Source organism: Argentina anserina, chromosome 6 (genome assembly GCF_933775445.1).
Source record: "Argentina anserina chromosome 6, drPotAnse1.1, whole genome shotgun sequence".
Taxonomy (NCBI): Eukaryota; Viridiplantae; Streptophyta; class Magnoliopsida; order Rosales; family Rosaceae; genus Argentina; species Argentina anserina.
The window spans coordinates 18,626,637-18,650,162 of record NC_065877.1 but is presented as its reverse complement, the minus strand read 5'-3'; the positions used below and the strand labels follow the sequence as shown (position 1 = coordinate 18,650,162).

The 23,526-nt window shown below is 38.6% G+C and overlaps 4 protein-coding genes across 4 annotated transcripts in view; 3 read left to right on the top strand and 1 right to left on the bottom strand.

Annotated features, from left to right (window-relative positions):
* Positions 1 to 23,526, top strand: part of LOC126798699 (rhomboid-like protein 20) — a 271,709-nt gene that overhangs the window by 81,043 nt on the left and 167,140 nt on the right. The window lies entirely within an intron of this gene.
* On the top strand, positions 1,035 to 4,574 carry LOC126796987 (tetraspanin-19-like). The gene is given in 9 exon segments (XM_050523687.1): positions 1,035 to 1,204; positions 1,355 to 1,362; positions 1,365 to 1,453; positions 2,173 to 2,250; positions 2,369 to 2,454; positions 4,161 to 4,227; positions 4,229 to 4,342; positions 4,345 to 4,374; positions 4,521 to 4,574. Coding segments are annotated over 9 exon segments (696 nt in total).
* Positions 7,387 to 8,875, top strand: LOC126798701 (expansin-B3-like). The gene is made up of 3 exons (XM_050525739.1): positions 7,387 to 8,016; positions 8,131 to 8,260; positions 8,366 to 8,875. Exons 1-3 carry the CDS (start codon positions 7,571 to 7,573, stop codon positions 8,558 to 8,560), a joined length of 771 nt encoding a protein of 256 aa, XP_050381696.1. The 5' UTR covers positions 7,387 to 7,570; the 3' UTR covers positions 8,561 to 8,875.
* On the bottom strand, positions 12,203 to 14,818 carry LOC126798695 (clathrin light chain 1). The gene is made up of 3 exons (XM_050525731.1): positions 14,442 to 14,818; positions 12,880 to 13,033; positions 12,203 to 12,724 (listed from the first exon to the last, which is right to left on the bottom strand). The coding sequence occupies exons 1-3, from the start codon at positions 14,816 to 14,818 to the stop codon at positions 12,203 to 12,205; spliced, it is 1,053 nt and encodes a 350-aa protein (XP_050381688.1).

The window sequence follows — 23,526 nt, the reverse complement described above, 5'->3', positions numbered from 1 at the left end:
TATGTGTCTACTTTCCAGAGACATCAACGTTTAATTCATAGCTATCATATTGACTGAGTTATGGCAGTTTTAGCAAAGTAGGACAGTCCTGTCCGGAAATTTGCAAGTCAGTCAACTTCGACAGAGCATTGTGAACTGCTCCGATCGAATTAGGTTGTGAACCTTATCTCACTGGAAAGCCACGGGTGTCTACTTTTCAGAACATTTTACGGTTCGCTGATACCTATTTTGACGAAGAAGTTATGGCCGTTTAAGTGACTGAAGGTCATTCTATCCGAAAATCTGATTTTCATTGCAAACTCTTGTTTTGAGTTGTTATGTAATCTTGTTTCCTAAGATCTAAATTTGGCTAAGTATAGCATGTATGATCTAAGGATGTGTGGCTAGATTAATGATTAATCATTAGCCCAAGACTACGTTTGAGAAGTATGTAATGAACGTTGTATACGTTGTTCTTTGTACTCCATGATTATGGCACTAATCAGGGGGAGTTGTTTCGTAGACTTCAGGGGGAGTTGTTTCGTAGACTTCAGGGGGAGTCTAGCTCACATGATGCTATCAAATGTAGACGGTGCGTTGTGCTCTTTTTCCCTTCGATCAAGCTTTTGTTTTTACCCAAGAGGTTTTTATTTTGCTTGACAAGGTTTTTACCGAGGCAACGATGTGTGCACCATGCAACCTAGGCATGCGACACAAGGGGGAGTGTTCCGGGAGAATTAATATTCTACCCGTGTGTGTGTCTTAGCCTAATAGGTTTCCTGTTAGGAGATAGATTAGCATCTCCGTAATAGATTAGGACTCCGAATCCTACGGGATTGTGGTTTTGTAATGCCTATATATAGACCCCCATATCATTCAATAATACACAATTTATTTCATCCTGAAACAATAATAACATTGCATTTTAAACTTAAAATTAAACGCTGCAAACGACAAACCTGTGTTATAAAATCAGGTGAATCGCACGGTACGAGACTAGTATAAAGAACTAGAGAGAGCCACATTCCGGTTAAATTTTAGGGGTTTGGGGCGGCATGGCTGGGATGGCAAGGAGCTGCGTACAATCAATATTAAAGTTGGTGAACTCAGTGAATGGGATGGTCCGGCTGGCCATGATTCTGTACTACTTGTGGTTGATTAGAGCCTGGCACAAGACCATGGGTTACTTGCCATTTGAAGACTCTCATCATCTAACCTTATCTTGGTATCACTCTTCTTCCTTTCTTTTCTGACAGTCCATTACGATTTTAGACTTGAGGGTTTCGTATATTGGATTGTGCCCAATATTGACATATGCTGCTTCCACAAGAATTCATGGTTTTTATTCCTTTATTTATCTGGGCATGAAATGCAGGTTCATATACATTTTCTTGCCCTTGGGGTTACTCTCTGTGTGATCACATGTTCAGGACATATTGCTGCAGACACTGCAAATGGTTGTTGCCTTTATTTGGTATCCCCTTGTATCTCTTATCTTTTTCTTAATCTATTTGCGTGGGCATCAAATTGCTTTCGTGGCCTGCAAAACTTGTGTCAATTCTCATAATCCTGTACATGTGAGGGCATTGCATTCACAATGAGACGTATTGTATCTTATAACAATGGAATCCCTTTGATTTTGTCTAGCTTAGTGAAATAAGAGTTTAGTTGATTTTATGTAGCTTTTGTTTTTCTCTCAGTTTTTCAAGTTTATTGGTAGCCTGGTATTAAAATGTCCCAAGATGCATCAACCAGCAGTTTTTGAGAAAGCTTTGCATTTTTATAAATCATGAAAATTGTAAAATTAATCAACCTTGTTTGAGATCGAGTATGAAGAGAGAAAGTGCAGGAAGATTGATCAACACTAGATGTTCTTACAGCTTCCATTGTGTAAGGAATGCCTATAAACAGTAGCTTGATATCGTAGTAATTGAAACTAGACTTGTTGCTTGTCACTATCGGAAAAGTTTGCAACCCTTATTGGTGACATCTATTGTCTTCAAGCTAGAATTGTTATCTCTCCTCTTTAGGGTTTAGTGCATTTTAATTTGTTATTTTGTTTGAAATTTTAAATTCCAAAAATGTAAGGAGAACACTCCTCTCTAATTATGTTTTCACAAAGGGCTGCGTTTTTTAACATTCATTGTTTAACTCATTTAAAACTAATATTTTCCTTGATTTAACTGTTTACAGTACATGTTGTTTGTCATTTTACTCCTCATGCTTGAAGCTGGAGTGACTGCTGATATATATTTAAACCATGACTGGGAGGTATATAATTTAAAAAGATACTCATCTCCTGTCTAATCAATCAAATGAATTTATGAAGCATGTTAAATACTTATTGCCTGTTATGCTGATAGTATTGAATAATTGAATTATTAACCAGGACTTTCCAGATGATCCAAGTGGGAAATTTGATCAACTCAAAAAATTTGTAAGGTCCAACTTGAACATCTGCAAATGGGTTGGCTTGTCAGTTATATGCATACAGCTCTCTCTCTCTCTCTCTCTCTCTCTCTCTCTCTCTCTCTCTCTGTTGGAGCACAGTTTTGGCATGCTTGTGTATTTGTGCGAGTTTTCCTCGCGTCTGGCTTAATTTTTTTTTCTAGAACTAGTGAAAGAAAGAAGATTTCTTTATGATGTATTACTAGTCAGCAAAGTTACTAGCAAGCCAAGGTATATGTAATTAGTTGAAATCAATATGTAGATAATTATGTAAATTGACCTTTCTCTTTACACCAAAAAAGTAGAAAGAAGAAATAATTACAGCATATGACCAATTATATGGCAGCAAGTGATTAATCATCAGATCAATCATTGGAAATGGGAGATATGTCTCGTAGAATTTGTATGGGTCTACATTGCTGGCTTATATAAACATTTAAGATCTCAGGCGTCCTCTACCAGTGTACCATGTGAATGGCGTTGACATTGAGAGTTTGATTAGATGAAACAAAAATCTGATTGGTGCTGGATGACATCGCAAGAAAGTCAGCAAACTAGCTGCAAAGAGGTGAAAAATCTCTCTCCCAATGCCTCACAAGTGAGGTTCTAGTTATTAGTTTAGTGCTTTTAAAATACTTGGGGGATTGTTTGGGATTGCTTTTTTATACCCAAGCACACTGTTGTATATTAAAGAAATTCAATTATTAATAAAGGAATTGCTAAAAAGAAGATAAAAGAAAATATATATGTAACTTGGGGAAGAACTTGTAACTTGTTTTTAAGTTTTGATCTTGAGACCTTGATAGGCTTCCTCAGACGAGATGGTTTAGGCTTGTCATAAGCAATTTCAAACTAAATTTTTATTGTGTGCAAATTGTATGGCACTTTTATTATTGCAAGAGATAGGCACAGGGGTACTGATAAACACTAGTATGACATAGTAACCACAGCAGCCAGAATTTCACAGAAGTAGCCGAACCATGAGACAGTACCAAATTGCTGCAATCTAATAAGAATTACCATAGTACTGTTTCTCTGGATTTGTGTCATTCAAACAGTACTGTTTCTTTTGTTATTACAAATAGTACTGTTTCTTTGGATCTTTGTCATTGCAATAATTAGGATCAATTTAAGAGATTTCAAGACATCAGAAGACCTTATTTTTGTAGGGCCGTAAAGATGGCTGTAGGGGCGAACAACCAGATAGGTATAAACTAAAAGGAGAATGACCTCTCTAGTCTCTTTTTATTCCTCCTACGGTGTTTTTGTTGATTTTTCTTTAGCTTTGCTGTATTTCTTCCTTTTGCAAGTTATACTTTGCCTAATTTCATGGTTTTGATTGAAGTATCTACATTAAAAAAAAATCTGTTATGTTAGTTTTCATTAATACCAAGAGGCTTTGTAGAAATTTATTTTCTCCCGCTTGAGTGGTGCCTATTTCTTTGATTCTTTACTTCCCCCAGACATTGTAACTTTGTTAAGAACTCTAAAAGTGTAATGTTTTGATGCTCCTTGGTCTATTCCCTTGTTTTATGCATGGGTATGGAATGAAATAAGAACTTTGTACTGTTTTTATTATGAAATGATTGTGTATTGTTCCCAAAATTACCGATTTGTATACCATGGCTAATCCATCTGTATCATATTTCTCGTTTGTCTGTTTTGAAAAATCCATTGGTGATTGCGTATAGGATGAAGTTTACTTCTGTAATTTCTGTGTCAACTTTCTGTAGATCATCCATCATCTTTTCTATGCAGGGACTTACCTTGCTATTGGCAATGATACTGAAAGCTTTTGGGCTTTGGGCTTCCTCATTATTATGATAGTGATGACGATTATGTTCCCGAGAGGGTTCCACTCCTGAATCACCTGCCTCCTTATGTCATCGGTGACCCTGTTTATAAGTAAAAAACATTGATGCTTGGCATATAAGGATCGACAACAAGGTAAAGTTGTTAAAATCCTTTAATAGTTTACTGCAGAGTTTGAGGTATATGTGTTTATCAAAAGTCACATTTCAAATATCAATTCAATGTCGTACCTTTTCCAGTGTCTTCCTATTCCGATTCTTATTTCCTGCATTCATTTTTAGACACTACTTAAATGGAGAAAAATTGAACTGTCTGATTCTTCTCTGATAGACTGACTGTAGTCAGTACAAATCAGATAATGGAGTGTAATTAGAAATATCCATACTTGCGTAGCACACAAACATGCTCATGTAATCTAACTTGGCTGACATGATGGAGTTTAATTAGAAATATGCATACTTGTGTAGCACACAAACACACCCATGTAATCTAACTTTGCTTGTCTGATATTTTATTTTATGTTGCCACTATTAATCAGTGAAAACATGTATGGATGGGTGATCCTTAATTCCTAAATCATACTTTGGTAACCGGCATGGTTGTGAATCCAGTCCAGATATTTTTGCAATATAGGAATCCCATATTATCAACCTGAGATGAACTGAATCTCTAATTAGATGGCTGTCACAAGGTTCTACTGCTGATTAAAGTTTCCAATGAAATAGGACTGTTTGTTTGTTATTAATTCCTTCTGTTTGTTTTCTTCTGCATTTCTGATACAGACAAACAGGTAGATTGGTTTGCATCAAGTTGCTCTTACATGTTCATGGGGAGGCAAATCAGGAGCATTGTCATCTGCATCAGATGTTTGTGAAACAAGTCAGCATTGGAGGTTTAACAAGTACATATTTAAGATTTTTAACTCTGTTGCTGTATACCCAATGAAAGCGGATGTTGATAGTATAGAATTTTCAAAGAACTTATTAGAAAATTTATACACATGCACATGATTAATTACTTAAACTCTATATAATTCCATACCTAGTCAACTTTTGTATGTAGCAATTTTCATGTGGGACGCATGATTGTTTTCTCGACTACTACTAGTCTGGTTTTCCAGCCAGCTTGTTCATCCAAAACTGAACATTTTCTTTGTTTTCATGGCAGTTGGCTTTGCGCGATTGTTTAAGTCAAAACTAGATATTAGTATTTTGCTTATGCATTTTGCATTGCTCACGGGGAATTGAATCTCATATCATTGCTGCTAAACAAAAGAATCATATAGGGTGTTTGACTTAGAACAGAAATGAGAAATTCCCATAGGGTTAGTTTGTATCACATGAATCATGAACGACTTATTAGTTTGGTAGTATCGGATTGCTCCACATGCACAGTACAATAATGATTGGATTGACGAGTGATTGCCCTCATGAAATTAGAGTGGCATCATATGAGAATTATATAGGGCAGTGGTGTGTATTTCTGGGTCTACTTCTGTAAGGCTGGATCTGCATGTGCCCGCGCACCTGGATTTCAACACGAACAAAGTACACCCCTAAAAGCACCTACTAAGAACTGGTAAAAAAAGGGGGGGGGGGGGGGTGGGGAAAGGGGAAAGGTAGAAGTAATAAAAATGACCTCATTTTTAATTCCATTCTGGAAAAGTATGAATCAGATACTCATCACATCCATGACATGTACTTAAAGGTAAGAATATTGCTGAAAGGATTCACATATGTTCTTTTCCAAAAGATCTGCTTTTAAGTTTTAACTACCAAATTAACCAAAAAACAAAAGTTATAACTACCAGAAAATGCTTTGCTAAAAAAGAAGACTAGAAAAGAGCATTGAAACGTGGCCTCTATCTTGTTATATGATTTTGTGTTCTGTGCCATGAGAGGGGTGTGGGGCCGTTGTCAATTGTCATTATGAAATATAGTTGGTCAAACAACAGGAACGCCTTTGAGAAATATCTTCTTTTAAAGAGCACTAGACTGACTAGAGAAGTCTTTATTTTTTCCATGCGGTGTATTTACAATTCTGTTAATTCTGCTGCGTACGAGTCCTTAACCTAACTAACTTCCAATATAAAACAATAATAAAAAACCTAACTAACTTGTCGGTGCACAGCTTTGATCCATGGATGCCTTTAACAATTGTTGTGTTTATTTATTGGATTTAAACATCACTCCACACTGCAACATATCATACGAAAACAAGGAGCTTTAACCTCAAATGTTTGAGGCCTCAAGCGAACAATAACCCTACAATATTCACCCTCGTACAGAACTAGTGTCCCAACCCAACATTAGCACTTACTAGAATAACAATTAATGTTGTGAGTTAGGAAGCATGGACACGCCCAAGAGGTGACGTGTCCCGTATCGGAGACGACGATTGAACACGGCAAAAAAAGATTAAGTGTGGATGTATAGGTTAGTAATGTTGTGTTTTAGTTCTTTGTTTTAATTTCAACCTTGAAAGATATCTAAATTAAAATCCTCTCCCATTCTTCTTTTTCCTCCTCTAATAGGTCAAAGAAAAACGGTATGTATACAAAATATATAATAAAATTAAAATTAATTAACGTGTCTATTATGTGTTTATATCTAAAATATTTTACATTCGAGGTGTTTATCATATTGTGTTCAATATAAATATTTATGTTCGTGTCCGTGATTCTTAGATTGTGACACTATACTATATGGACATTCTTATCTCATTTCAAAATGTATCATGTAAAAAATCAGGACTGAAATTACAAGTCCAATCTACGTTAAAAAAAGAGATAAATGTAACACACCTAACAAAATAACAAAACGTCGCACTCCATATGTTTTGTACAGCATCATCAGCTAATTGGGTGAGACAGAGTTCACACCACATTCGTCAAAGTCTTCAGTCGGTCTGTTGCTCTGGGCCACCGCGAAGAAGAATCACGTGCAGCCTTAACGGTACAGCCACTCAACCCCAAATGACCAAAACACCCCTCTCCCAACAGAAAAGAAGACAGATCGGGGTGCGGATTTAACGCTTTGACCGTCGCCCTCCTCACTAGCGTGGCATGTCTGTAAATAATATAAACTAAACATTCCTTCTTCTCTTCTGTGATCTCTTCTCTTCTTCCTATAGTGCTCTCAACTTTTATTGCATTGTTAAATCAAAGGCCATATTGCTACGCACACTATATAACACTCCACTCCCCCAAACCCTTTGAGCCCATTTTCCTCTTGCTCACTAAATTGTTGGTTAGCTATAGCGAGTGTCGGCAGATCGGCCTTTCACACTGGTGCCGACACCGGCAGACCTTTTCTTGATCTTTACCGACATAATGCAGCTCCCTGGATATGGGATTTTGCTGCTGGTGGTCCATTTTGGATCACTAGCGGCCATTGTTTCAGCTCAAACCTCGCAGTGGCTTCCCGCCACGGCCACCTGGTACGGCAGCCCCGAGGGTGACGGCAGCGACGGCGGCGCATGTGGGTACGGCTCCTTAGTCGACGTCAAGCCACTGAGAGCGAGAGTGGGCGCGGTCAGCCCGGTGCTGTTCAAGAATGGCGAGGGTTGCGGAGCTTGTTACAAAGTCAAGTGCTTGGATAAGTCCATCTGCTCCAGACGGGCCGTCACTATAATAGTCACCGACGAGTGCCCCGGTGGGTATTGCTCAGGTGGGCGGACCCACTTCGACCTCAGTGGCGCAGCCTTTGGCCGAATGGCTATTGCCGGGGAGCATGGCCTTCTCAGAAACCAAGGCGAACTCTCCGTTCTTTATCGACGGTAACAATAAATTCTATTTAACGGTCATGTTTTGTCGTTTTGGCTTTTCTTTTCATTTCATGCCTTCTTCTTCTTGCTTTTGCTCTCGTTTTAACGTTTAACAACGATGTGCAGGACACCATGCAAATATCCAGGGAAGCAGGTGGCCTTCCATGTGAATGAAGGTTCGACCAACTTCTGGCTCTCACTTCTGGTAGAGTTTGAGGATGGAGATGGAGACGTCGGATCAATGCACATAAGAGAAGTACGACCGATGCTTATTGACTAGCATCATTCTTACATTTAAAGCTAAATTAGTGATTATGTATATCGACAATATGATTGATGATGTATATATACATGTTGGCAGGCAAGTTCTAGTGAGTGGCTAGCGATGAGGCATGTCTGGGGAGCAAGTTGGTGCATTGAGGGAGAAGGATCTCTGAGAGGGCCATTCTCAGTGAAGATAACCACACTTTCAACAGCAAAAAGCCTCATCGCCCGGGATGTAATTCCCAGCAATTGGTCACCCAAAGCCACTTACACCTCTCGCCTCAATTTCTAGTTCTGCCATGCCTAAAAGGGCAAAAGGATCCCCACGACGCCAAAGGAGAAGTTGTCGGGTCCTCTTTGTTTGTTATAATTTCTAGTGTGTTTTTGTTTTTCTTTGAAGAAAAGTAGCCGTTGGATTGAAGTATATTAATTAGCCTCCAACGCCGGCTCTTTCTTTGAATTGTAGCGTGGTTGAATTGTTGATTGTATCGTATTGTATTGTATGGCCCTCTCCAAAACCGGAGAGAGAGCGCATGCTACCGAATGCAATGTGTATGTGTTTTTTTCTATTCTAGTTCGACCGTTGCGAGTTGCATGTATTCTAATTTCTAAATCACGAGGTCCGATCCATTCTTGATTATATATAATTTGATTTGGGATCAGGGTGTTTCATCAAACAAGCCGATCAAAACTACAAAGTGTTAACTACAAACAGTACAAAGCGTTAACTATAACTAGTCTCATTTCTCAGGCGTGTGTGGATATCTAGGGCAAGGACTAAAATTTCGGTAAAAACAAAAATATCGACGAATCGAAAATCAGAGCGTGTGTGGATATCTAAGGCAATGACTAAAATTTCGGTAAAAATAAAAATATCAAAGATTCGAAAATCAGAAATTCCGATGGAAATTTCAGAAAAATTTAGATTTTAAAAATTAATTAAGTAAATTGATAGAACTTTATATAAAAACATGAAATATTTATATATCATAAAAACTTATTATATATCTATTAATTTATAGTGAGTTATAGACTCTACGGTCGATATATGGTTATAGAGAGAAGTTAAAATCACCACAAGAACAACATATATTGGGGGTTAATTGTGATAATGGGTGCGCTGATGAAGCATTAATCAGTGAGGAAGGAGCCAGAAAAGTACATCATGTGTTCTTGTGGTGGAAAGAGTTTATAAGGGAATCCAATATAGTATTGGATATCGTGATTTGTAGGGAAGGAGGGATATGATACGAATGATAGATGCATAAGAGCATTAATGGGTTTGTTTTTTTGACTCGAACCGTTTAAATGAGGCATAGAATTTTAGAGCACATGTACGTATATATGTGAGCATTGATATGTAATAGTCACCATAATGTAATGTAATGTAATGTATTGGTGGTATGAATAACTCACATGGTCGGGTCACCCACATGCAATCTCTCTCGCTCACAAGAAATATACTGTATACTGAAAAGGGTCAAAAAGGCCCAGCAAACATGGGAAGGGATCTGGGGTCCCCCTTTTATATAATTATTACATTATTACTCCCTTCCCTCTTTCGAATTTTCTTTTCATTTTTTCTTTCCTCTCATCATCATTGGGTTCATTTGATACCATATGGATCCGTTTCATTTAGATAGCAATACCTGAGATATTATTATTACCGACTCTTTCTCAAAAAAAGAAAAAGAGATATATATTATTATGATGGCGGGTCGAGAAATTGAGATCGAATCAGACTTAGCTTCCCACAGTAAAAAAAAAAAACTTAAGATAACATTCCAATGTAGTACAAAATATATAAACGTTCAAATCACTATCCTCGTTATTTTCCAATAACAACAAATCCAGTTCAGAGCCTATCAATAAAGATGGCGAAACCTGGCAAAGCTCTATTAGGGTTAGGGGTGGCAGTTGTCGGTGGCCTACCTACTCTGGTAAGTTCTCCGTCGTTCATTGGGGAACACAAAGGATCCCTCTCAATGGATCAGAATCGAGTTCTGCAAGTTGCATCGTCAATAGGCTTGGGGGTCTTCTCTCTCGAATCTATGTGAGGGCGCGGTTTGTGGCTGGGCAGGCGGAGTAGCAAGGCGGGGTTGTCTCGCGTTGGGAGGTGGCGCCAAAATCGTGGATCGGTTGCAGATCTGATTGGCAAGGTGGCGGCATCTTGCGTTAGACGGCGGCGTCTTACACAAGCAGATCATATCGGTGGTGTTAGACCTGTATTTGGGATCCTGGCCGTCGACGTAGCACTGTCGTAGGTGTTGATTGGTGGCTCGTTTGGCTCCAGCTTGTACGACGGCATCTCGCAAATCAAGTGGGGCTGGTAGTCTTGGGTCGGTGGAGGTTTTCAAATCTGGTCAGGAGGGGCTCACTGTCACACGGTGGTAGTTGGCAGGATTCGATGAGCCACTGAGTGGAGGTGCGATATGTACCAGGTGACGGCGTTTGGGTGCCCAACTAGGTGGGTGGATTGAGGAATCCCTCCTGGGCCTTCTCTTGTTAGGGGCCCAATTATTTGAGTTTGTGGTTTGGAGCTGTTTGGGTTTGGCCCTGAACTGTACTCCACTTGTTTTCGGGTCAGATATGGATCCATATTTTGGACCCGAGACGCACTCATAGTCGGATCTTGCGTCCGAAAGAGTTGCTCATATTGTTCTGGGATCAGTTCTAGTTCTTGATAGGTCGTTTGTCAACACTTGAGTTTATGTCGCTCTTGCTAGTTCTCGATCTCCTAGGTTATGGTTACAGTTACTCACCTTTTTACACTGCTTTCTTGACATATGCAGTGTGGGGTCTTAGTGCATCAAGTCACATGGTTACTTAGTTAGTTTTACTTCTTGATGTGTTTGTGCATCTACTTATGTTTCCTTGTTTTTCAATACGTTTGCTCTATGTACTTTTAAAGTTTATTAATATAACTTTTTCCTTGTTAAAAAAAATGCAATTTGGAGTTAGCTCAGAGTTCATCACCGTTGTTTGTACTTTAGATGTGTTAGGGTTTGTCATGAGTTCAGAAGTTCAGGCGTTATAGCCAATACATTCTGCCATAGTTTACGGTCTGTTTAGTCTCTGATTCGCTTTTTTGCTGATGTGAGTACTTAGAACTTGACTTTTTTCTTTTGGAGTCTTTTTTTTCTTTCTCGTTGTTTGGCTTGTTCCAAACTAAAGCTCATGTATCTCTGAAATGTTTTCTTGATTGAGAAAAAAAAAAACAAGCAAATGCAGTTTGGAATATCTAGCCTGATGGTCTAGCCTACTTCGCCAGGCCTCCCGTGCCTTAAGCTATACTCAATTCAGGTTTTAGTAAAATCCTCCACCATATTAATAATACAGGTTGACAAATGACAACATATGCATGGGGTTCCAAAGCACGAGACTTGATACACAGTCATCCGATACCAATCAGAAAGGCAAAGCTGCCTTCAACTAGATTATAATGGTGTCGAGGTCTAGGTTATGGTTCCACTTACAATTCTGCATCCTTGTTTTAAAATTTCTCCAATGTTTTCTTTGCATGCATGCTTAAAGATTGTCAGATTGAACTGATTGTTTAGTCTCAGCTCAGATATCTTGCCTTCCACTTGTATTAATCGTATAATTATATTAACTATTGACTAAAGATCAACAAGTACAACAGCCAGGTGTTAGGAAGCCAAAACATAGAACGTATGTAATTTCAAATAACTAAATATAGTTGACATGAAAAGAGTGAACACAAACTTGTAGTCCACTTATGAACCTGACCTACATAGAACCCTAAGCAAGTATGAAAGAAACCTCCGCAGACTATACACTCCATGTTGCAGACTCGGGAGCATCAACATATATAACTAAGCTTATTCTTCCTAATGAATGTAAATGAAAAAAAAAATGAGGATGCAACATACTAACATCACTCTGTAAGGGTTGGCCCTGCTTCATTGAGTTGCTAACCCTGGGGTTCTGAAGGTTGTTCATCCTTCGGTTCAACAGATGGCTGACCTTCTAGTTCAACTTTTGGTTCAGCAAGAGCCTTTGGCGTTGAGATATCCTTTGTACCATTGGGAGTAACACCTTTAGAAGGTGAGACTGGTGCTTTTGCAGCTGAAGCACCAACTGCAATTGGTGTGTCCGATTTTCCATTCTTTGGATCTTTCCCTTCCTTCTTGTCTTTCCCTTCCTTTCCATCATTTCCGTCCATGCCATCTTTGGCAGGTGTTGGTGGAGGAGGCATCATGTGTGGTGGAGGAGTCTGTTTTAGCTTCAGGAAAATTTGGCGCATACGTGAAAGATCAGTAGGCTTCCCAGGTTTGGGGCCCTGTATGACAACGATTGAAGATTTCTTATCAGGATCCTTTTTCCCTCTCTTCTTCTCAATATTAGGGACCTCACGAGGAACGATCTCCGCAATTGCTTTCCAGTAGTGTTTGTCGGCTTCTTTGTGGAACTTCTCTTGGTTGGCCAAGTAAAGCTGCAACCAGAGTTGGATAATTTTAGCTATTATACATGAAGCAGAAAGGTGTTCTATGATGCATTTCGCGTACTACCATGCGGTCTAGAAGTAAGAGAGTCAGATTGAACAGGTAGACAATGTCGAATATACAATCATTATGTTCACAGTACTACCTTCTCTCTTTCTCTATTGTTAATCTTGTTAGTTTCGCAATTGAGCTTCCTTTTCTCATAAAAGGAACGTTTAAACTCTTCAGCTTCTTCAATGATCTGGTTTCGCATCTCCTTTTCTCTTTTCTCCTTTTCCTCGAGATGGATGGCATTTAAACTGCAAGAATGCATGATGAATGATTAAATATGTAATTTAATCCCATGAAAACCAATGACCAAAAGAAAAAACAAAACAGAAACAAAGACAAACGGATACTGTAAAATCATTATTATTTAACGAATTATCACTGAAAAGAAAAGTAGCAATCTTTTATTATAGATATATAATGCTAACAAACAACCCTTTATTCCCTTTGAAAATCCAAAAGGAAAAGGAAAGTATCTGCACAATATTAAGAGATCACTCGAATATAGAAGTAGACTCGGCTCTTTATCATAGACCAGGCCTCATGGATGTCTAAAGGATATAGCCTACTAATCGAGTCAAACAATAGTGGAGTTAGACTCTACAAAAGCTCATATTAACTTGAACCTGGTCTAATTGTAGTTTTCTCCCTTTGTTGGAAAAGCTCTCAAGCTCATAATCCATATCATCCATTATGATAATAATAGATAAAAGGATGCTAAAAAATAAATATATGCTAATAGTGCGCTTTTCCCATCAGCGCATGGTTATAATTGATGATGATGATATATATATATATATATATATATATATCTATATATATATAAAGCAATGTTAACTGTTAAGCGTTTTCCACTAGATTGAATAATGCACAATCTAATATGTGGCAAGATGAAAACCTCTAGTCCTTAGTTCAATCGGCACTTCTATGCAATATAATTTGTAGGCAGCTGTAACTAGTTGCTTAGTGTATTGTTGACTCGATTTGTTGTAGAATTGTAGCTTGTGTGCAGTAACCACCAAATGACTTGGCTGTAATTAGTGTTTGGATGAAGGAAAGAAGGAGAGACTTTAATTAAAAGTGATGATTTTATAATTCCAAAAGATAATTCTTTTATTTGATAATTATAAATTGAAAATTCTAGATTTGTGTGGAAAATAAAAAAATGAATTCGTTGCTTGAACTCCCCACTTGAATTCTCCACAAAATAGGTATTATTGGTAAATTCTTTTTCGGAAATTATAAAACCTTGAATAGCTTCAAGAGTCTTACCCAGCAGAATATGAATCTTATATGCAAGTAGATTGGGTACTAACAATGAGTTAATCTACTATACATCAATGTATGTTATATATCTCACATCTAACGGTTAATCACAAATATTTTTTTTTAACCTCTCACAATATAATATCAACAGTCGGACATAGAATATACAATATACAATATACATTGATGTATAGTAGAATTTTTTATAAATAAGACCTTGTCGTTGTATATGATCGAGTATATCCACCCAACAACAACATAACACAGAATAAAATACAATTCCCAAACACAGGGAAAAGATCACCCACCACGAATCAGGATCACCGATTACATGCATGTACAAATGCATATATATAAAGCATGACATACGTTGTTATGTGTATGAGAACTCACCGGCGCCATTCGCGTCGTGCAAAACCCTCATCGCGCATTTGCTCTGGAGGCGGAAGAACCGACCCATCGGTACTGAAAATGTCACCCTCATTCTCACCATCTGCGTTGCTATCGGGAACTGCCGAATCAAATGGCGAGGCGTAGCCGCTGGCGTTTTGGGGGTTGAAGCCTTCAATTCCGAATCCGACGTCGTCCTGGAAGTCCCCAGAGTGGCGCGTTGGCGGCAGAGGTGGCGCGTCGGAGGAGGGAATGTCGACCTGGGTGGGAGGGTTGATCGACGAGTCGTAACCCATGTAACCATCGTCGTTGAAAGGTTGAGTGGCAGGGGACGGGTTCTGGGGTTCATCCTTGTTAGCGAAGGAATCAAAGGATGACATCTTGGGATGGCTTTGAAATCTCAATTCTAGACCAAACGGGGTGTTCGAGTGCGAATTCACGAACAAAGAAGAAAAATGCGGATTCTGTTCGTGAGAGATCGGTGTGTTCGGATCCAGAGCGCATGCGTGGCATTGTGATAGAGATCATCACTCTCTCTCAATTACAACTACGTGTTGGCATTTTAGTTACATGCATGTTCGGCCATCCATTTTCTAAATCAAAACCTTAAGATAATTAACCAATTTAATTCAATTTGTTTTGGGTCCGTCTAGACATTATGTGTTGGGACATCACACTACTCGTCTCATAACCTCGGAGCTGTGTACCAGCTTGAATTCCTCTCTCCTCTGTGGGTGGAAGTTTTCTTATCAGTCCAGGTGCTTCTTGCACCAATCCCAGTTGAGTATGGTTTTTTGTTTTTCCACCCCTAGCTCTTTCATCCTTCTATTCCTTTCTTATTTTTTCGTATCATCTATCTCTTCCTCCTTATTCTGGATTACTTGGCAACCTTTTATTTACTACTCTGTGTCCTATGTTCTTTCCCTCCCACCTGTTCGTCATGCAAAGCTTTACCTAAGAGTACCCTCTCTTTTCTTCACAGCCGTTCTACGGGTTTGGTTATTAGCTTTGTACGATTTGTGTACTTCTCTGATCACTTAGAACGTGTGGCTTGTTCTTCATAGTTGCATGGTACCTATTTTATTTTCTCATGCAATTACAATGTGCCCGTCCTCTCCTCACAAGTGCAATTCAGACTTCATAATGGACTCTAATTATCCTCACTCTCCTTCTCCCCTCCACCACAACCCACCCAGGGCCGGCCCTGAGGGGGGGGGCAGCCAGTGAGGTAGTACTGGGCCAAGGCCAAATTTTTTTTTTTCTGTTTGTTTGTTTTTTTTTCAATATAAAGGCCAATTTTTTTTTCTGTTTGTTTTTTTGTATGGGGAATGGCCCATTTTTTTTTCTTTGCACTGGGCCTCAAATTTTTCACGGCCGGCCCTGAACCCACCCCTCTCCCTATGTCCTCTAATGAGACCCCTACTCGGATTTCTAGTTTTCCTCCGATGTCTAGATCGGCGGAAGTTATTCCTCGAGGGTCGTTGTTTATCCATATTCCTCTTCCAGAATATGCATCTCGTGTGAGGGATATTCATCTGGTGGCAGCAGTAATCTCTGATGACTCTATCCATGCACAATCTGTTATCAATAATGTTTTCTCTGCTTGGGCTGAAATTGGCAGGTTTAGGATGGAACTGATTCGTGGTCATTCCACTTTTTTTGTTGTGGCTCCGACGGAAGCTGCTGCTGATCATATCCTTGATAATGGTCCCTGGTCAGTTCTTGGGTATACTATGTCCATTCATCGATGGCCTCCTCAGTGTCGTCTGGAGGATATAACGCTTCACTTTGTTCCGTTCTGGATTCAGGTGCATGGTTTGCAACTGGGTAATCTTACTCATTCCATTGCTCAAAGGATAGGAGTTGATGTTGGTTCTATTCTTGAGATGGATGTTCCAGACTTGGATGAAGTTAATCCGGTTTTCCTTCGTTTTCGAGTTTAGGTTGATGCAAGAAAGCCACTTTGTCTAGGTTTTTGGTTTGATATTGCTCCAGGTCATCCAGTTTGGGCAGAGATGAAGTATGAGCGCCTCTCTTGGTTCTGGTATAACTTATAAGTGTTCTCGTTTGGGGCATATTAATTCCAGTCGTCTGTATTCTCGGCATCCTGATTGGGTTAAGTTTGGTCCTGCTATGTCTGCTCTCCCCTATCTGCCTCATGCTACAGTGACTCAACATCAATGGAATCGTGTTATTCACCCTCCGCTTGGTTATTCTCGGCCAGATCGACGTCAGAGGAGGCCGGATAATCGTTACTTGCAAAGATTGGGTTGGTTTGTCTCTACTCTTTGGGTTGCGGCTGGGAAATTATATACCGTCTTCTCCGTCTGTCTCTGATCGGAATCTGGGTTCTGAAACCCTAGGTCTTTCTCAGTCGGTTGATAGAAGGGATAGTTCCACGTCAGCTGTTGCGGGTCCTTCTACGAAGCCACGTGTGCATAAGGGTGGGCTAAGGTTGCTGACTGGTAACCAATTAACTTAAATTGAGCCGACCCGCCCTAAATATAACCTTAATACCTGAAGTAAGTCATGCGGTGACCATCTCCAAAAAAGGCATGTCAAAATTTCGGCATAGTCTTTTTTGAAAGTAGCTAATTCTATTATAATACTCGAGATTTTTTATTTCAATTAACTGACACATTAGAACTAATTAATCGACATTTGTCGAATAACATAATTTAATACGTTAATATTACACTATACGTCGCCATCAGTATTTTTGACGTTTTAAAATATTTTTCTGATTTTACAAATTATTTTCCTGTGTTTTCAAAATGTTTTACGCGACTTCACTTTGGTCGTTAGATTAACATAGATCATTCATTACCTTTGGCTGAATTCCTATTATTTGATTTGGAGTTTTTACTACCAGGCTTAAAAGAAAGCCTATTTCTATTCTTAAATTTGCCCAAAGTCGTGGCCACTTGTTTCAGCCCAAAAACCCATGTTTATTTTAGGCCTAGTGCCATCTTTCTTCATCATTTATCCTTCTCTGTTCGACAACACAGAGAGAAGAACTCTCTGTTCTCTCTCCTCTACTGAACGACCACTATAAAAAAAAATTCAATTGGCCACGGCGCATAACCGTAGCTAAAAGTAAATTTGCCGTCGCAAATGCTCATTTGCGACGGCGTCGCTACGGCAATTGATGCGTTGCGCATAGGTGGGTGGCAAAACTCAACCGCTACGACAATTAGCTGTGGTCAACTTATTTGGTGACCACAAAAATGTGCCGTCGTGATAGTTTGCTATTGAATATTCTCGTCGCAAATATGTCGTTACGTCACCGAATGCTTATACATGGCGACGGTAAATTGCGGTTGCAAATGTTTATAATTTGGAATTTCCCGCCAAATATTGTTTATATTTCCCGCTTTTTTTTTTAAAAAGGGACAATATTTGTGACGTCTATTTTACCATCGCAAAAACAGAAATACCTGTAGCTGGCTATTACAATTTTGCTACGGCATTTGGCTGTAACGAGCTTCATTTTTACCAGAAGCCAAAAGGTAAAAAGACCTGATTCAAATCTCATGCAATCTTTATTCAATATGTGCACTTTTTTCACAACCAACATTATATCATCACAACAATCATTCAATCCAACACAAAAGCAAAGTAATACCAATTGAATAAGTCATTCCTTTGGATACAAAACCAACTGTCAATTAAGAACAATATTCCATATCCCAACACATTATCAACTAAAACAAAAGAGTTATACTGCTTAAAGAAAGCCACCACTATTCAAACTTAGTCTTAACATGTTAAAATTAAGAAATAACCTGCATATTAATTAGTTTGGGGGCGATAGATCATGCCTCCCATCATCAACAACACGATCATGATGTCCATGTGAATCAAGTCCTTCCTCATTAGTTGATTCTTTCCCAATGCTGCTAGTTCCCTGCTTTCCTACAGACTCCCTCCTCACATTATAGCCACTGATTGCATTATGATACAACCACAGTAGCACTAAAATGGAAATGGGCATAAATTCAAGAACAAAAGGAAAGTTGTAGAATTGAAAGCTTAAAGGATTGAAACGGGATTGGTTATATTTCATAGATACCTCTGAAAGAGGTGGGAGCTAATACATATAGTCCTCAGAGGAATACAAAAGACAGAGGTATGCACAGTGCAGCTCACACATGCTAAGCTATTACATGATTGGCAGCAATACTGGGCTGTTGAGGAAAATGGACTGCTATAGACTAGGCCTTAGTATAAATGGTTGTAAAGAATTCTTTCAACCACTGACCTAACTTTATAATCTTCAAAACCATATACAAAATAAAGCAAGTGACATATGCAATATTGAATTAAGAAAACAAAATCAGTACAGTTGGCATAACTTGATTATACCAAAGTACCAAATTAACTCTTTTTCATGCTAAACCCTACTTCAAATCATTCATTCTAACAAAAACAATTATTTGTAAACCGTATTGAAAAAACCACAGGTGTTGAAAACTACTCATCAACGAGTTTAAAAATGACCAAGTTCATACTTCATATGTAGACAAGCCAACTGCACAACACAAACTATTATGTACTTGAAAACACCACAAGTACTGAAAACTAATTATCAAAATTCTCAATTCTTCTAAAAAAAGGATCAATGCTGAAACCTTCAAAATATTAACAATGCTTGTACATATAAGAAATTCACTTACAACTGAATGTGCAGTCCTGCTTCTTCCCTCAGGGCAGTCACATTGGAATCGCTCAATAAGGCCTTTAACCGTCTCATCTAATCTCCTTTGGAAACACTATTCCAGTTTCTCGGTTACTTCCTCAATGACTTGCTTTATAAGGTCTTCAGTGCTAATAGGTGCTGCCACATGTTCTTTTGTATACACCAAACAACGTGGGACAACAACACCATAGGTTCGACAATAACCATGACAATTATCTCCAATAAGGTGATGAAATATACGATCTTTGACAACAATGGAGTCTTGTTGGTCCTCAGCCTCTTCCCTAATAATCTTGCATAATTTTCCTGCGTATTAATTAAAAATTGGCTGATTAGTTTCAAGGGAAAAAATGAATGAGAAAACACAAGTATTAATTATATAACCATAAACTTAAACGTACAATGATTGCGGCAACTTCTGGATGAAGTGCATTGCGAGTTTTTATCCACATGCTCATCTTTGAGGTTTCTTCTCCACTTTGTTCATCTACCAAGATTTAATAGTCAGTATAACAAATTCAATACTAATAAATTATAATGTAGTCATCAGTCAATAACTAAAAATGAACACAAGTACGTATGTCATGTCTTATTTGTGCAAAATTTGTTCGTCCTGTATGATGAAGTTGTCCATGTTGCTCTCGGTTGCAGGAATTTCTATGAGAAATTGCCTACCAAATAATTTGAAAAATAACATAAGATGTAGAAAATGTCAAATAACACACGTAAAGCAAGAAAGGGAACTGCTAGTATCTACCAAATAAGTACTCAGATTAGGAACTAGTCCACGTTGCTCACAATTACAGTCTATCCTACCTAATTGGCTAAGATTTAGGGAATTAAATGACATAAGACTTGTACCTGCATATCCTCAGAGCTCCAGTACCTAACAAGCACATGCCACTGATCCGACACAATATGCCAAGGAACCATATCAAGGAGCTCTGGATTGTGTTTTTTTTTCTCAAAAAATGCGGCTTTCGTCTTGCCCTTGTTGTCCTTCCACAGATTATTACAGCATTTAAGACAAATAGGCTTATATCCTTATGGATAATCAATCAAGTTTCTTTGTACGTCATATAGAAAAATAAAGAAAGTAGTTAAAGTAAATAGTTTTCAAGCCTTAAAACATTTATGAATACAGTGTATACCTGAACTCTGCTCATATTCCTTTCTTGACCTTAGGATTAACAGATTTCCAATCCAAAGTTGTCATTGGAATCCTATAGCCATCATGCACAATCTGGCCTAATTGTGACTTGAACTGCCCAACTCTTGGTCTGATAGGTTGGAATTTGTCGTCAAAATCAATGTGCACCTTTTTTCCAGTGTTCCACTTATGGATACCTTTGTTGTGACCTTTAGGGGGCAACATGTTGTGCTTCAACATCTGACAAGGAAGTCGATTAGTAGCACTTTTGTAGTAGTCGAATACTTTACTGTTGGAGAATTTCAAACAAGAAAAAAATGATATAAAAGAAGTACGAACCTGAGGGTGAAGTAGGCTCTGAAGAAAGCAGTGGAGGAGGGGGAGTAGTTGAAGGCACCGGTGGTGATAAAGGTGGACGACGATGATATGAATTTAATGAGTGTGATGAGCTACTTATCCAGCTTGAACTTGAACCACTTGGATTCAACAACTCTGCCATGTCACGCGGTCTACAAGCCCTTGTTCTCTTCATGTTGATCAGTACCTACAAAATACAGTAAGTTAACGACAAGTTATTTAGAAGCACATAAAACAATATATGCATGATCAGAACAACAAATGCATTTCATATGACACTTAAACCAAACAAGAAAAGGCAAAATGCACGATATAATCAGCTGCTGGTCATTCTACACTCAAAATCATCATTTCATTAGTTTCAAACATCAATACAACCTGAAAACCCAAAATAAAAAATTCAGGCATATTAATATCTCTACTGCCCTTAAGCCTATTCATTTGGTTCAATATCATCCACAAACTCCATTTCTTTATCGACGTTGCAGTCACTTTGCACATAGGAAAAATCTTTTGAATGTACTTCAGTGACATTTAACCAGCCATCTCCTGAGGGATCTGGACTATACCACACATGACAAGCTTGAGATGCCAAGATGAATGGTTCATCTGTAACCCTATCATGCTGATATAACAACTTTTTGAAGTTAACTAGGGTGAACTTAAAAGGATCTAGTTTCACCCATGCTGTAGGATGTGCCCACTCACACCTAAAAATCACATAGTTAACATATGTTGAGTAGGTGATCTTGATAATCTCAGTCAACCTCCCATAATACGGTAAAATGTCTCCCTTTAAAGCCACTCCACTATTTTATCTGGTTCGGGCGTTATCAATACTCTTCACACGGAAATAGTAGCCACTAGTATTATAGGAATTCACCTTTCTTGCTGAACGACTTGGATAATTAGACAGAGTGACAATGTATTTTTGATATAGACATATCTCCTTGATTTTGCAAAGTCAACACCTGTTTTAGAGGCAATATGTAAGCAACCTTTATAAAAGTACCTGTAATTAAACATAATAATATAAATGCAGCTGTGATCAACTCGCATGTGCCTTAAAACCAATCCGTAAACTCATCAAAATGCATACGTGCCACGATGTTCTCATCGATATTAGGATAAGTATTTTTAATTGTCACCAAATGTTCCCTGCATAGTTTGACAAATGATCAGCAAAGGTTGAAATTATATACAGTGGCATGTCAATCATCAAAATAATATGTTAAAGTAGATGCAAATATACAAAATCTTTATAACTCACCTCGGATATGGTGTGATTGCATCAGTATGAAACAAGACCCAACGATAAATTTGTGATCGAGTAACTTCTGGGAGCAGAAAAGTCTTTCCCTTGTTAGAGTCAACATCGTCGATCTTTCTTCTCAAAGGTTTGTTTGAATGACTCTCCACATCTTCAAGGTATTGGCTACTACAGCTCATGCATTCTTCCATCAGATATTCATTAGCTATTAATGCTTCTGGACATGCCATTTGTCATACATAATTTAGTACCTTTCGATGGGGTACATCCACTGAAGCTGGACAACACCACCAATTAATGCTTCCTCAACTAGGTGGATAGGTAAATGCTCCATAACATCAAAAAATGATGGTGGAAATATCTTCTCCAGATCACAAAGGGTAACGATGATGAGAGAACGCGCCTCTTCTAAGTCAATAGCACAGAGAAGTTTCGAGCACAACACCTTAAAAAACTTCCCAACATCAATCAGTACTTCAACCACATGCTTCGGTAAAGATTGTCGTATACACAAGGGAATAAGTTGTTGTAGAAGAATATGCATGTCGTGACTTTTTAGACCTCCAATGGTACGATCCATCTTCTTCACATGCTTTGCAATACTAGAAGCAGCACCGTCAGGCATTCTACAATCAAATAAGGCTGAGCAGAATGTATTTTTTCCTTCTTTACTCATCTCATACTCAGCACGCTCAAAGTATTCAGAACCTGACTCACTTGTCTTTACATGGTAATGGTTTCTAATTTTCAAAAACTCAAGATCACGCCGATAATTCAAATTATCCTTTGTTCTGCCAGGAGCTCCCATTACGATGCCAAGAAAATTGTCTGCGAAATTCTTCTCTGAATGCATGACATCAGAGTTGTATTGTAAGAGGTTGAACTGCCAATAAGGAAGCTCATAGAAAATGCTCTTCTTCTTCCAGTTGTGCTTCTTCTTCTTGGAAGGATCTTTTTCTGGTCTTTCCGGCCCAAGCCTGTGCCTCACTAACATATCCTCCTTTTTATACTCTGTAAGTACACCGTTGGATTCAAGTTGTGCAAGCAAATCGGTACAAGACTTTCTTTCAGGAGGTCCTGCATATTCTTGTGAACCATTGAAGGACTTGGAATCTTTCTGGTACTTGTGATCATAAGGCAACCATCTTCCTACTACTTCCATATGACCACTTTCTACCATTGGGCAGCCATTTTGATCTTTTATCAAAACTACAAGTTGGGCAAGCATATTCATCACTTGTACTCCACCCCGATAAATTTACCAAGGCAGGAAAGTCATTGATTGTCCACAGCAATGCAACATGCAATTGAAACATCTGGTTGGTTGAAGCATCATAAGTTTGTAATGCTTCTTCCCACAGTTCCTTCCGTTCCTTAATCAGGGGCTGCATGTAGACATCAATCCGATTACCAGGTCCCTTCGGTCCATCAATGAGCAAAAATAGATAAATATAAGGCTGCTTCATCAATAAAAGTGGTGGCAGGTTGTATGGAACCAACATGATAGGCCAAGTACTGTAAGCTATATTCATAGTTCCGAATGGATTATCCATCTGAAGCTAAGCCAAGCCTTACATTTCGAACCTCAACAGATAAACTTTGGTGTTTGGTG

What these genes read in the sequence shown, in the direction of transcription:
- LOC126798695 (XM_050525731.1), bottom strand. Translation starts at nt 14,818, where the DNA reads ATGTCATCCTTTGATTCCTTCGCTAACAAGGATGAACCCCAGAACCCG. An exon ending in GCACGACGCGAATGGCGCCG is followed by an intron (nt 13,034 to 14,441) that starts GTGAGTTCTCAT and finishes GCATTCTTGCAG; the next exon opens with TTTAAATGCCATCCATCTCG. An exon ending in ACAATAGAGAAAGAGAGAAG is followed by an intron (nt 12,725 to 12,879) that starts GTAGTACTGTGA and finishes CTCTGGTTGCAG; the next exon opens with CTTTACTTGGCCAACCAAGA.
- LOC126798701 (XM_050525739.1), top strand. Translation starts at nt 7,571, where the DNA reads ATGCAGCTCCCTGGATATGGGATTTTGCTGCTGGTGGTCCATTTTGGA. An exon ending in CTCTCCGTTCTTTATCGACG is followed by an intron (nt 8,017 to 8,130) that starts GTAACAATAAAT and finishes AACGATGTGCAG; the next exon opens with GACACCATGCAAATATCCAG. An exon ending in GATCAATGCACATAAGAGAA is followed by an intron (nt 8,261 to 8,365) that starts GTACGACCGATG and finishes ACATGTTGGCAG; the next exon opens with GCAAGTTCTAGTGAGTGGCT.